Source organism: Tigriopus californicus, chromosome 5 (genome assembly GCF_007210705.1).
Source record: "Tigriopus californicus strain San Diego chromosome 5, Tcal_SD_v2.1, whole genome shotgun sequence".
NCBI classification, from domain to species: domain Eukaryota; kingdom Metazoa; phylum Arthropoda; class Copepoda; order Harpacticoida; family Harpacticidae; genus Tigriopus; species Tigriopus californicus.
Window position 1 is genome coordinate 6826920 of NC_081444.1, and position 14755 is coordinate 6841674.

At 41.5% G+C, this 14755-nt stretch overlaps 3 protein-coding genes across 3 annotated transcripts; 1 reads left to right on the forward strand and 2 right to left on the reverse strand.

Annotated features, from left to right (window-relative positions):
• The first annotated feature begins 2640 nt into the window (after positions 1-2640).
• Positions 2641-4964, forward strand: LOC131881314 (acyl-protein thioesterase 1-like). Its single transcript, XM_059228152.1, has 2 exons — positions 2641-3087; positions 4129-4964. The coding sequence occupies exons 1-2, from the start codon at positions 2829-2831 to the stop codon at positions 4599-4601; spliced, it is 732 nt and encodes a 243-aa protein (XP_059084135.1). The 5' UTR covers positions 2641-2828; the 3' UTR covers positions 4602-4964.
• LOC131881312 (palmitoyltransferase ZDHHC15-like) lies at positions 4470-6232 on the reverse strand. The gene has a single exon (XM_059228147.1). The coding sequence runs from the start codon at positions 6211-6213 to the stop codon at positions 5062-5064; it is 1152 nt and encodes a 383-aa protein (XP_059084130.1). The 5' UTR covers positions 6214-6232; the 3' UTR covers positions 4470-5061.
• A 190-nt stretch (positions 6233-6422) lies between these two features.
• LOC131881311 (importin subunit alpha-5-like) lies at positions 6423-9240 on the reverse strand. The gene is made up of 6 exons (XM_059228146.1): positions 8954-9240; positions 8075-8458; positions 7675-7999; positions 7249-7607; positions 6832-7164; positions 6423-6738 (listed from the first exon to the last, which is right to left on the reverse strand). Exons 1-6 carry the CDS (start codon positions 9017-9019, stop codon positions 6637-6639), a joined length of 1569 nt encoding a protein of 522 aa, XP_059084129.1. The 5' UTR covers positions 9020-9240; the 3' UTR covers positions 6423-6636.
• Positions 9241-14755: the final 5515 nt, after the last annotated feature.

Consider the following 14755-nt stretch of genomic DNA (forward strand, 5'->3'; position numbering starts at 1 on the left):
GTGGGAAATGTTCCTCGCACTGTCAGGGACAATATTGCAATATCGAAATCCTAAGAAACTCAAGGGCGACATCTCGATGTATTTACAAATAAAAGTTAAGTAAGTTACTAATCTAAATGACGGCCTCCGCTCCGGATTGGCTTTGAAGAATTTTGGTTTGGAGTGGGAGGCTGCTTCAGACGTGGTGTTAGTAATTTTAATTTTTCGCGGTAGTTAAAGTGTATTGTCAAGTTTCAAGAAAAATACTCAAACACATTGATGCATTTGTGAGCTCGTCAAATCATACAAAGCAACCTGTAAATTTTCAAAATGCTTCAAAATTGCATAAAGTGCAAAAATCCAAGTTTAAAATGATTCTAAAAACTTTTGCTTTCGGAGACTACTTGATTGGAAATTAGGAGCACACTTAGTTGGCACGGCACTTCAAATAGAGAAATGGCCTTTTACACTGCTACTGAAATATTTTGGACTTTATGGTTCAGATTTCGTCCTTTTTTGTTCGAAAATGACCCCTTTGTATCTGAACTTATAGGCCCAAATAATTCATGTATTCTAATTTTCAAGGTCACAAAAGTAAGAGATAACTTTTCTTGAAACAACTCAAATTGTTGTGTACCAGTATTTAAAATCCTCTAAAAATATGAATTATTCCAATTTTCTTTTGGAACCAACAAATGTACATACACTTAGTTAAACAGTCAATGTCGATATGAAGAAAATGAATGAGATCTCAAGGACGCAATTTGTATCTGCTTTTTCTAAAGTATTGGAGACAAGTCCAAATCCGTAAGATCACTTGTTAATGTCGCGTTTTTTGCATTTCTTCAAAATACAACAAAATGGATAGCGAAGTGTCTCTCTGACATTTGCAAAACAAATTTTCAGTTTTAATGTGTTTTAAGCAATGTTTTATAGTAGTTTGAGATCATACCTGAAAGAGAAAAGTGAAGGCTTAATTGTTCCAAATTAAAACTTTAATTTCAGGATTATTAAATCCAATGTACCTCAGTGGTGATAAAATATATCATATTCTATCTTCTATAATGAGTCTTAATAAAATGAACTCTTAATTTCCATGAAATGAATTTTGCTAGAAGCTAGAACTCCATAGAACATTAAAATGAAAGTTTATCTGATCTTTTTGATGATTGCGATTTGGGTAGTTCAATCAAATCATATCAAGGCAATTCAACAACCGTTTCTTTACGTTGGTGACTAGAGTTCTGGTCAGGAAGCTAACTCGAAGTGGGATTCTGTAAGTTATTAATCAATGAAGAACATTAAGCTCAGAACAAAATGAATGTCCAAATGAAAGAAAATAAGTGAGGTTTTGGCAATGAGAACATAAATTGAAAGTTTTCTTGGCAAAAGTTGTCCTTAAATCAATTGATTTATGAGCAGGTAGAGGTAGCCATTGCGTGGCAAATTTAAGTAGGTCAGCTCTTCCTTGGCTACCCAAAATAGTAGTATGGGGACGTTTTGTGGCACTAGAGGTAGCCTTAAACTACTGAATTGCCACCATTAGAAGTCATGGCCTCCACTCCGTCTATGAACTGCTTCGACGAATACGTCTTCTTAAAGCTTGTGGAATGCCATTACAAATAACGCACTACCTTCGTGCTAAGGTAACGGTATCGGTAACGGAACGGTTTTTTAGCCTTCCCGTTACCTTTACTTTCTACTTTACTAAACGTGGGAAAGAAAAAATGTATGAAGGCTGCTTTGCCGATTTTTTTTGAAGTTAATAAATAATCACGAGAGGCTGCGACTAGGGTTATCAATATATATTTTTCCTCACGTATGACATTACTAGTTGCATGACGGAAACCCGTAATGTAGCTTCAAAATTTAGCACATATTTTCCTTCGGTCAAACCAATTTTCAGCAAAAGTAACCGTATCGATAGCGGGGTAACGGTAACGCGTTGCTTTTTTTCGGTGGTGGTTCAAGCCCTGCATCTGTGACGTTTGCCTCAGCTGTAATGTCTATATTCTAGTGTTGCCAATACGAGGTAAGATAAAGAGTTGATTGATATCCACTTTTCTTTACAAATGGAACAAAATCTTGCCTTCATTAGCTTGGAATTTGTTGTAGAGGCCCTGAATGAATTTGTTAGCAATTAGTATAGCGTATTGAATCATTTTTATTATTACTATTATTGTCAGTTTTATCATCATCAACAATTATTTATCAAACTCTTTCAAAATTGGACCTGCCAAGGGGATTAAAATTAACTTGCTAACTCTAATGATCTGTTGAACTAAACTATCAGCATTTGATTGCCTCATAGTAAGACAATGATGAACCATGTAATTGGGCTACTAAAAGTCTCCCGTCGCCTTCTACGCAATCTAGCCTGTCTCGTTCAACAAATATTCCTAATCTAGCAGGCCTGTTCGACAAGGCAGTGTACATCATCTACTTTCCTACTTCACTTTTACCTAGCATTGCTAGAAAGTTTTAGCCAAGGCCAAAATTTACTCAAGGCCGAACAAATGGATTGCTAGCAACATTTCATATTTTTGATTTCCAATCGTGTGAGCCATCAAAAAAAACAATATAAAATAGTCGCTGAAAATGGATAGATCGACCTTTACTCCATATAACGAGTCAATGGCTTATTTTGAGCAGAAATTTGGACTCTAACGTCGCTCACAGCCTGGCAAGCCTGTTCGCACCATTGATGTTTTTTCATGTGGTCTCGGTTCTTCGGTTAATTCTGTCTATCCTAAATCTATCCTTAAGCTTGAAAGGGTCTCTTTGATTGCATTCCGGTGCTGGGATCGCGCTTACGTGGAGTACTGGGATTGGTATCCGGTGTCTTCTCAATGGGCGACTTGTTGTCTAAGAAGTTCAGACATAGCGCCCCTTCTTCCCCCAATCATAGCCAGCCTTCAGTCAGCATGGCCTCGCCCAATAACACGGTTACCATCTCGCCCAAAGGCCAGCACACCTCGACCTTCATCTTCCTCCACGGCTTGGGCGACACCGGCCACGGGTGGGCGTCCACCTTGGGCGAAATTCGACCCTCGCACATGAAGATTGTGTGCCCCACGGCCCCCACCATGCCCGTGACTCTGAACTCGGGTAAGACCGTGATCAGAGATTTCATGTGGGTAACTAAGTGTGCATTTCAACAAACACATCGACGGTTTGATGAACATGTCATTTTTCTCAGCTTGGGGTTCAGTCAGAACTCGTTTTCAACGGGATCTGGGCAGGCCATGGAGTATCATGATCCAGGATTGTTCCAAACCTACCAGTTCCAATCTGCATTTTGTTGATCATTTGCATTTTGGCAGTATCACCGTTTTGTCGCACGAAGTTGGCTTTCGTCATTGATCATTTTTCTTTGGCCCATTTCAGTACTATTGCTCCAAGTGTCTTGGACAAGACTGGCTGGCTCAAAGCTCTTGATGCTTTGTTAACTTAAGACGTACCACGTTGTTCTATTATCCAACAAAATCATTCAAAATCCAATATTATATTTTTTTCGTTCAAAGTAAGATTCGTTCAAAAAAGTGAAAGGCAATGTGCATTTTTCGTTCCATTTTTGCCAATTGTACTTGTATGATTTGAACAGCCTTGATTATGGTAGTAAATTAAGTAAATCATGTTACAAAAGCCAAAGTACGAAGAACTCAAAGAAAAGTGAAGATTTGAGAGGAAGTTTAGAACTGTGAAATATGAAAATATGGCCATGATTTTTTCTAAGAAAGAGAAGGAAGAAAAAAGTTTTCTTCTATTAGCGGGGTTTGAAGGTAACATGATTTTTTAACCGATTTTCGTACTACCGAAGATACCAAAGTGTGCCTATCCTGGAAAACGATACTCATGAAGACATTGGAAGTTATTCTTTTTTTTTTTTTTTCTTTTTATGAATTCATCAAAAGACTAAAAATCCAAGCCCGTTGCTTAAAAATGCCAGAAACCGCAAAAACGCCATTTGCCGTACAAATTTCGTTATAGTTGATATATTACTTAATCATTGCATTGAATGAAATCGGGAGATCGGGTTGTCTTTGAATTTGGTACAAGTGAAAATATGTCTTTCGTTCGTTGATGTTGACACAGTTTAGTGTTTCAGAGGTAGTCGTGTGACTAATACATGTTTGCATTTGATTACAGGGTTCATGATGCCCGCCTGGTTTGATTTGAAGAGCCTGGATCCGGAAGGCCCCGAAGACGAAGCGGGTCTTAAAAAGTCCCGCGATTTCGTGGACAGACTCATCTCAGACGAGGTGGCTTGTGGCATACCACCGGAGCGCATTCTTTTGGGCGGGTTCTCGCAAGGCGGGGCATTGGCGTTATTCACGGGCGTTGCATCCAAGACAAAAATCGGCGGAATCGTCGCCCTCTCGTGTTGGTTGCCCATGAATAAGTCGGCGGCCAGTTGGATCAAGAACGTGGATGTACCCGTGCTTCAATGTCACGGGGACTGCGATCCGGTGGTGCCCTTTAAGTGGGGTCAAATGACTTCGGCCTTGATGAAAAAGTTCTTTCGCTCGCACGAATTCAAAACATTCCAGGGTCTGGGACACTCGTCTTCGGCGGATGAGCTCGAGACCATCCAAAAATTTGTCGAAACCATCTTAAAATGATCTAGTCCTTCCTTCAACGACGTTTGGTTGTCGTCGGATGTCGAAAAAATCGGGGTGTCTGTATGTAACTATTATTACTATTATTTTTGTACCCAATTCAGATTCGTAGCTTTCGACCACCGTTCACTGCGCACCAAGTTCTGTGCACGGGCCTATTTTTGCAGTTGGAACTCAATTCAAAGTTAACTGTCATTCAGGGTTCAACAGACTCTTTAGGTATTTGATTTTGTCACAAATGGGGACCTACTGGCTTCAGGACGAGTTTGTTCCCTTTGATCACGCGACTCTCACAAAATCAGAACTGGGTTTCCACATTTACATAGATAGAAGCGCCCCAATAAAAATGTTCACGGCCGGCTCTGATATATGCGCTACACATCCCTGGACGGTTAAGCTGACTTAGAATAAAAATGTTATAATCGGGAAAATGTGAAGTTTATTATTCATAACCGTGCTTCTTCTAACAGCTGTTCATATGTGTAATTTCGATTCTGGGTGACGGGTGCTGGGCGACGTATTCAACAGTGACGGGACGAGGGTGCTTTTCCGAGAGCTCAAAGTGTTGATCCAGTTTGACACTGGGAGATCGTTCATGGATAACTATCACGCTATCATATTTTCTTCCCAATCCAACCCCGGAAGCGACTCGAACCATTCGAGGGCACGAGAAATGGGTGCCATTTCCCATGGACGTGAACACGGGCAGAAACCAAAGACATCCGATATCACCAAATACCTCTTGCAAGTTTCGGAACGTGCCCATGTTCCAGGCTTTCCCACTGGATCCGGTTTCCAGAATCGGCTTCCGGAACTGTTCCAAAGTGGTGCGATTCACGATGAGGAGGAAGACGTGGTACCACAGGAGACACGAGATGAACACAAACGATATGAATGACAACACTAGGATGCCCGAGATGTGGATATTCCAATTGACGTCGTTGTTCTCATCACGGTAGAGGAACAAGTAGGTGGATAGAAAAACCAGTAGAAACAGACAGTAGCAATAGGCATACACGAGGAACAAGATAAAATATTTGTAGTTGTAGAACCCGATACAATTGTTCACCCATGGACAATGATGATCCATCTTTAAAATGCATTGGTTGCAAACGCTACAGTGATGAGACCGATCCGGCTTGATCAAAAAGCACGTTTCGCAATATCGCATGGCACCCTGCACCGAGAATTGGAAGCATTCGAGACCTTTGCCCCGGGCAAACTCCAACAACATGCCTTTCCACTCCTCTTCAGAACTGGCCTGGCTTAAGTGTTCCACCTCTTCATCCGTCAGTCTCCAATCGTCGGGGACGTGCCCCGGATTGGACACTAAACAGGCTAGAAAGCACCAAGTGCTTAGACCGAACAAGATATGATAAAGAACGAGAGTGGCAATCTTGTGGTTGGAACTGTCCTCTTCTGGTAGATGGTTGTAAACCAAGAAGAATGTGTAGCAACTCCAGGATTTGGAGCAAAGGATGGCAGCCACGGGTAGCCAACGCACGGCTTTGACCAAAGTGCAATTGGCATAGGCGTTTTGACAGGTGGCTCGGATCGAATTTGGCACGTCCCCGCAACACAGGGAACGGGCCACGCTTCCCCGGGGCTCATTCATGGTCGCTCATTTCCTTATCAAAAAACAAATTTCAGACTAAGGGAAGCCTCTTTTATTGACGTCTGGTCCAGCCCACCAGAGAACGCTCGAGTCGTCTGTGGATACGGGTGGAACCAGTGGAACAAAAAGAAGGAACCTGTTTCAAAAAGAAAGGTGGTACGCTTGTGGCTCTCCGAACCTCGATTTAATGAACTAACAACCAGTGAAAGTCCCAATAAAAAACTGTTTAATGGGAGTCTACATAAGCGAAACATGTCTACAAGGAATAATAATTCTAACCAGGATACGGATGGCGGTATTTGAAACCCCGAGTCAAGTTGTCGCAGCATTCCTGGAGATAATTCATCAGAGACCGATCACTCACTTCTCTTGTGACAGAAAGAAAATTCAAGTTGGCAGACGGGATGAAAGGCAAATATCACTTTAAAAATTAAATGGCTTGCTGTCGGTTGTGGCGGCTTGGCCATTAGTGTTGAACTCGAAGCCATTGGTCGTACTTGTCGGAACATCGCCTTCACCATCACCCTTAAAATACAACGACATTATTGTCACGATATTAATGATATTGATACTTTGCAACACCAAAATAAGTCCCAATGAGAACCAAAGCAATTTTACCTCTTCCGGGAAGAACTCTTCGATAATGGTCAATGCCTTTTGATAGACAACTTCATTTTCATGCTGCTGAAGATCTTCAATCTTGTCCAAGCCCTCGCACTCTTCGATCAGCATTGTGAGTTGTTCGAGTTCGCCCATTTTTCCTCCGGCCGCTAGCATGTTGTGAATACCATCGAGAACCACGGACACCGTCTTGTCGTCCTTGGCAGTGAGAAGATTACAAAATGGGCGAAGGACCCCAAATTGGCACAAACGGACGATTTGCTCGTTGGTCCCACCAGACGTCAAATTGGTGACGGCCCAAGCTGCTTCCTTCTGCGCCTTGAAATCGCCCTAAATTGAGCCAAATATATTATCATTAAAAAAGAGATACCTGTCTCTAGAAAAAGGGACTTATTAAACTGTTATTGTACGTACTCTTTCGAGGACGCCAATGAGAGGCTCGATGATATTTCCGTCTAGGACCATCTGAATCTGATTGTTGTTGCCTGCCGTGATGTTCGAGATGGTCCAAGCCGCCTCCTTGACCAATCCCATCTTCTGATGTTGAAGGATCAACGACAGGACAGGCAGACAATTGGCTTGCAACACGGCGTCGGTTTGCGTGTCGCTTCCGGTGACAATATTACCGATGGTTCGCAAAGCTGGGGTCATGACTTGTACCACACCCACTTGGAGCAGGTGAACCAAGCCATGCACCACACCCGATTCGACCACAGTTTGAATGCGTTCATCAGAACCGTCCGTTAAGTAAGAAAGGGCCCAACAAGTATCGGCTGGAGGAGGATGGAAATGAGACAAATTATTGACGCCGACAGGTTGGCAATGGCCATCATCACATACCTTGAATTTCGACATCCGGAGAGGTCATCAAGGCTTTCAAAGCGGGTAAGCATTGAACTACCACCTCATTGGAGGGGGGTGGATTTTTGTTCCGACACAGATTGGAAATGGTCCAGGTCAGATTGCGGAGGAACGTTACGGGCGACGACAAGTCGACCAAAGCGATCAGAGGTTTGACAATCCCGTTGTTGACGACAAAGTCACGCAATTGGGCGCCGTCACCCGCAATATTGCCCAACGCCCACACGGCTTGTTCACACACATTCCGATCGGGTGACCGCAACAGCGCCACAAAATGCGGCACGGCCCCAGCTTCCACAACGACCTGATTTGAAGAGCAACTCAGGGGTTAAGCCAGCGTCCGTCAGTATCACAAAATCAACCAACCCGTGGGATTTACCATGGTTTGTTGAGGTGTGCCGGACGCGACATTGGTTAAAGCCCAAGCGGCTTCGAATTGCAATTTGGGAGCCGCCTCCATGGTCAGAAACTCGACCAAACGTGGCACCAAATTGGCCTCGATGAGCGCATCGAGGGGGGGATTCCGCTCGCGCGACAACATCTTACGAGCGGCTTGTGTCGCCTGGAAGTTGGCCGTCAAGTCAGGTCCCAAGAGCCCCTCGCGGATTTCGTCCAGGGAATGGAATTCCGACTGCCCATTGCTTTCTTGCAGCGGACTCAAAGGCTCATCGGTCAAGTCGACATTGCGTCGCTTGCTAAGCATATCATCCTTTTTGGCCTTGCGTAATTCCACGCTAACTTCATTGCGACGGCGACGAAGTTCCTGCAAAAATAACGGAACCGACCGCATTTGAATGCATTCCTTTCGGAACGGGCGACGCTAGAGCCATGCCACAACTTGAAATGCCAGATTCATGAGAAATGCCAACCATCGTAATGGAATCCGAATCACATTGGTACAATGGACAATGAATGGGCTTAGAATCATGATTAGCCCACACCACGTCCCTCTATTCACTCATTCTCAATCGTTAATCCAAGAATAATATGACCATTTACTCATGAAATAGTAATAGTTGACAACGCTCCGCGCAGTTTGGATGGCTCTTCCTCGATCAACTTAACGCATAACGTAACGAACGATCCTGGATGGTCGACCATACATATACTTCCATATCCACTTTTGGGCCACGCTCATTGCTTCGTCCCTCGAGGTATGTGACTGGGGTTGAGGGCAGGCTGCCAGACCTCGGGGGTTGAGCTTCCCGCCTGGAATGGAACAAAGCTAGCCCGGGCACTCTCGAATCGAGATTCTTACCTCGTTGTCCTTGCCCTTGTTTTTGAAGGCCTTGAGGCGGTCAGTGGTGGATTCGTTTTGAGCCATGCTTCTTGGCGGGCCACCAGGTGAGAACAACAACCAGATCGAGGGAAGAAAGAGCTAGAGAGAGACCAGGAAGGGATGGGCGTGGACGGTGGGTGGGTGGATGGATGGATGGATGGATGGGCGGTGGGTGGCGAGAGTCGTGTCTCGATCAGGTCGTTGAGAATCAGACGCACGATGCACACCCGAACACTCCAGGAAACGAACTGGCGCCCAAATCCATCCCAATCCTAGGCTGATTTCAAACTGATTCGGGTGACCAGGTACAGACCAAAGAAAACGGGCCACAAGTCTAACACCATGGCGGGTTAGTTACAAAGATGGGCCTGAGGAGCCATGATCGAGTGAGTGAGGGTGATTGCTATATGATGTGGCGGTGACGATGGGGGCATATTGAGTGTCTGGGTGAAAAACTAACACATTGGGGGCGGTACTCACGATATTCCGGTGAGTTGAACTTTCCCTGGTCAGACTGGGAGGTACCCTGGTCAGGTTGCGTAGAGTGGACTTGAGAACTAGCGCGATTTGAAAGACCCGCCAAAGGGCAGCCATGATGTGGACCCGATTTTTTCCGATGGATCATCCGATTCATAGTGCCTTGGGTAGAAAAAATCTCGGACATTGTACCCAACCATTTGGGCAACTGCGATGTTTAGTCCTACATTAAAACGTAGTTGTTAGATATAATTGGTTAGATATGCTGAAAACAAATAAACGAAAGAAATCGAGAGAGAAGCACATAATACAAGGTTTAGTAGGTAGGGTTGGCACCGGATTTATCCCCCAGCCCCCCAGCCTTTGTTTTACAAAATGAACTAGATCACCAAGATGGACTTTTTTTGTTTGGATTTTGGGTTCTTACCACTTGAACTTTTTTGAAGACTTTTTTGCTGTTAAGGTGTTTCAAAAGATACTGTAAGTTGTAAAGATTTTCATTCTGAGTACACTCATTCATAAAGTCTCAAGATTTTGGAGAAAGATGTTACATACTCCATTATTACTTCATAAAATTCATTTCTAGGCTAAAAGTGAAACTTCATCGGTGTCGTGAAGGAAGATTATTGGAGAATCTACCACAAATTTCTAGGATTTATCAACTTCCAACGGAAGTTCATGTGTCAGAATAGAGTTGCGCTTTATTAAGCTCTTGGCTTGATATGATGTCAGCATATGGACGTTAAATAGAATAAAAATCCAATAATCACTTCAGTAAGACAATGCATATTGGGCAATGTCAAAATATTAACACCAAGTCAAGAGAGGTTTAAAAAACGCAATTCAAGCTAAATCAGAGAAAAAGATCCTTATGAATTCAATTTCAAAATTACAAGGGCAAATTTTCTACCCCCACCTCATCTAAGAAACTCCCTAAAAAATGCAAAAAAACAGGGCTCTTCAGTCTTTTGAAACTCTTTTGTGGCCAAAAAATTGCCTTCAACTTTATTTTTATTCTATTTTTTTCTGGTTTGGTTTGGTTTGTCAAGGGCTTTTCTAATCGCTACAGGGATGTAATCGCCAGTACTATCAAAGTGAAAGGTTATAATTCGTCTATTTATTACCTTTCAATTTTTATAAATGATGTTTGCTCTACCAACGAATTTGAATTGGCAGTTAATAGTACGAGTGGAAGGATAACCCTTTTAGATTTAAAAATAAAATTTTGAACTACGTTAGCCATTTTGGGGCAAAGAATTTTTTTTCACGAATTTTAACCATAAAATAACCACAAGCTTAGAGAAAATTGAAGGGTTTTGGTCTTATTTAGGCGAAATTTAGGAGAAATACTGGGTGGAAAGAAATTCAGGGCTGCTTTAGCCGTGTCTGACAATGTTTATCCCCACTCAAAGACTTGTTTCACACTGAACCTCAAGCTTTCATTAGGAAGAATTGTTGAACACATACAAGAATGTCATACCGCATTTGATCTAATGATGATCTATATGATCTCTAAGCTAAAGGCAGGTGATAACTCTCCCATCGTTTGCCTACAAAATAACGGTCTTAAAGCAAGTGAGAGTAGTCTTGATGTCAGAACCAAAACTAAGGGGCTGCTGAAGACCGGCAAGAGGCTAATGGAAATGGTTCAGCCTTTGGGTCTACATCCTTGAGCCATTGATTGGTGAGCGGAGACCTTCGTGCAAGAACAGCGAATCCTGTTACGACTACTGATGGGGATCAAATTAAGAATCACGGGAGGTTGCGACTAGAGCTACCAATTTACACATTTAATGGCTTATGCCATTACTGGTGGAATGTCCGAAACCCCGTTAGTTAGCCTCAAAAAGTAACCTTGATTTTTCTTCCGTCAAACCAGGGTCGCTTTTTGCTCAAACTTAACTTTTTGCGCTACGATGGAACAGGCGGGTGCTTTCACTTTCCACGTTTTCTGGCAACCTTGAACTTGAAGTTTGATTTGATCCCATCACTATTTACAACAGACCACACCAAGGGCGAAGATCGGGGATTACAAGAGTCAGTCTTCAGTGGGCCAAAAGTAAAAGGGTTACCAATCTCCATTGGACTAAAGTTGGGTTATTCATGGTTATTTTTTTAGTATAATAGTTAATAATCCCTTTCGATGAAGATATGAGCAAGCAGTTCTAGGAGGACGGGGGAAGGATTTTCAGAAGGCACAAAGAGTGGCCCTTAATTTCTTTCCACTTTGTACAGTGGTTTCCTTATGATGGCTTTTACACACTATTTTTCTCTACAAACCAAATGTTAAAAATTCATATTAGATCTCATATTTGTTATAACAAAGTGGCATATCAGTAGAGACCAGACTTTTAATTTTTTTCGAGCAATACAAAACCGAACAAACGAAACGAAAAAGGGCTCTTTTTGGTTTTTCAAAAAATTACCGAAAAAATCATCAAAGTAGAAGGAAGAGCGTTGGGTACTACATTGCGACCGTAAAGTCCTTGCCGCTTGAAAGGGCGCGTCATTTTGTCTTTCATATACTATTTCTTGCTTTCCAATGTAAAGGTAAGATTGTTGACCCCAATAATGCGAGTGAGTCTCTGCTACAACCACACTTTGGTTTCAGACCGTTGCGAAACCTGGTGCCACAGTTCTGTAGTTCTACCCATTTCTAGTTGACTGTGATATGGAGGACCATTTCATCTTTGCCGAAAGTTTTCTTGCTTGCAATTGTGCTTCATCCCACCACCAAAAGCACCCGGCAATAGACTAAAGGTATTTTTCAACGATATTTGGAAAAAAACACAGATCTGGCACTCCCTAAACCTTAATACCAATGGACTTCTTAAAGGCGATTTGAGGAAATAAAAGCCAGTGCAATTGACCAGGGCATCTCTTTCAATCACCGGCATGAACTCATAAAGAAATAAGGATTTTTAGCAAGCACCACAACTTCCGATTGTCAAAGGCTTCGATTTTTCCCTTGACTTTAGCTAAATTACTTTACAAAAGTCAGGGAGGAGAATCAAGCCAGCGACCTCTCACATGAAAGAAAACTTCTCTAATCACTGCACCACATCTCCTCCCTTATAAGGATGTCTTTCATAGGCGAGATTCGAACTAACATCCTCTGGGGAACTAGGCCGTCTTGGATACATCAGACCACTCAGCTATTATATATCATCAACTAGAAAGCATATATATTCGGAGTTCTTTCCGAGCATACTAAGCTTGGGCATTGAAATATCCTTTCAGAAATCATCAATTATATTTTGCTTGTAAAGGGCTTGTCTTGGATATCAAAACCGTATGTGCATTAATGTTTACATCTCTGTCTTTCTTCGTCTTAATCCTTTTCCTAATGATAAACCCCAACCTTTAATGTAACATTTACTCATTATGGACCTTGAGGAGTGCTTGACCTCTTTGCATGGGCGAGAAAAATATCGAACAATTTTTCGTTTTTTTTCGGTGCTGGCAGATTTTCGAAAACCGGAAAAAAGTCCAGTAGAGACTTAGAAAAAATGCACCTTTTTGAGGCGAAATATTTAAATAATATCCTATTGAAAATAGGCAAAATATTATGAAAAATCCAAGATATTAATCAAGTGTTACTGTTTTTCCTAATTTTCATTACCTTAACATATATTAAGTGCCTTGAAATGAATATTTTGAATATTGGTCTCCTTCTTCTTCTTTTGGAAAGACATTTAATTGGTGATGAATTGATAATTGCATCAAAAATGAGCATCATAAAATCGATTAGCTTTTGCACTGCTGTACCAATGCAAAACGCGCAAGATGTCGCTTCTCTGAATCGCAAATTTGTTGCTTTTAACTAAATAGAAATACCCACAGTTATGATTTCAACTTTGGTTAATGTGTTCTCCTCCTCCTCCTAGGGTCATAAATTAAAATACAATGAACCTTTTCGTCGTTTTCGTTATTTTTTTGTAGCTTATTTGCAGTTATAGAAAGAGAATGTACACCCCCAGAATTTTTAACATTTAGCCATACTTTTTCCTTTTCCGCAAGGAAAGGTTTTCCTTTTGTGTAGTTCCATTTATTTGCAAACATCTAGCCCATTAAATTAGGCAAGAAAGGAATTAAGGAGATAATAATCCAAAGGGCATACTTGACAAGTTAGCTACTTCAAAATTGTACAAGGATATGTTAAGATCAGGATAGAAAATTGCAGCATTGTAGGAAGGGCTGAATTTCTCTGGTCAAAAGATCCAAAAAAATGCAGAAGTCATTCAATTATCAAAATGCAACAACTTTAGAGCATTTACACCACGCTTCAATTTCGATGATCATCAGTGAAACACGTTGAGAGAAAGAGGCAAAGCCTGAATATTTAAAAATACCTCAAAATGGCAAAGCGTTGAAAGCAATTGTTCAATCATTCTATTAAATTTTTTCGTAATCTCTACTTATAAATAATATTGTTGGGATTCGTCAAGGCAAAAGTAAAAAAATATTTTCCTCTGTTTTTCTGGTGGCGTCTTCAGTTAGATATCACCACAATGTGATCCAGCACTTTGCCCTTTTTCCCTTTTCTTCTCCAAGAACGAGGCACGTTTACTCGTAGGGTGATTTCCATCAGTTTTAGGTATGTCTATTTTTGTCGATTTCTAACGTACACTGTTTCTAAACTTGACAAACAAGGATCAAGAGCTAAAAATATCCAAGTCTTTTTCCGATGCTATTTATCGGTGAATGTGCGTGCGTATGAATTATAAAGCTAGAAACTATTTTGTTTTAATTTTAGATATCGCCCCTTTTCATCCGAATTCTGCAACAAAGGACATTTTTTTGGATGGCTAAGTTTTCAGATTCGAATCTGGATTGCTTTCTACAGTAGGCAGAAAAGTTTATTAAATAGTTTTCTTGACATTCAGGGTTTTCAATGGTAGTCAGAAATATGATTCGACATGTGTTTCATAATTTAATCTATTTTGAAGAACTTTATTCAAAAAAGTGCAGTCGATCGCAATGATGTTAACCAAATGCTTTCCAATGAACAACGAGGTTAGATATTCTTGGCAATATGGCAGAGGTTTGTAGACATGGGCGGCAGACCCATACCGAACGATCAAAGGTCGATGAATGGAGGTAAAGAAAAATGGCAATTGGGAAAGAACGTGATGGGAAACACAGAAGCCACTATTTACATACACACCAATGATTGGAGGTATTATTATTATTTGTTTATTTTTTACTTCTTAAATAACGGCAGATTTTGTGTTCAAATTTATGGCATTAAAACTGTAGAGGAATATTTAGAAAGTATGAGCCCGTGGTTCTTTGGCCTCTTGC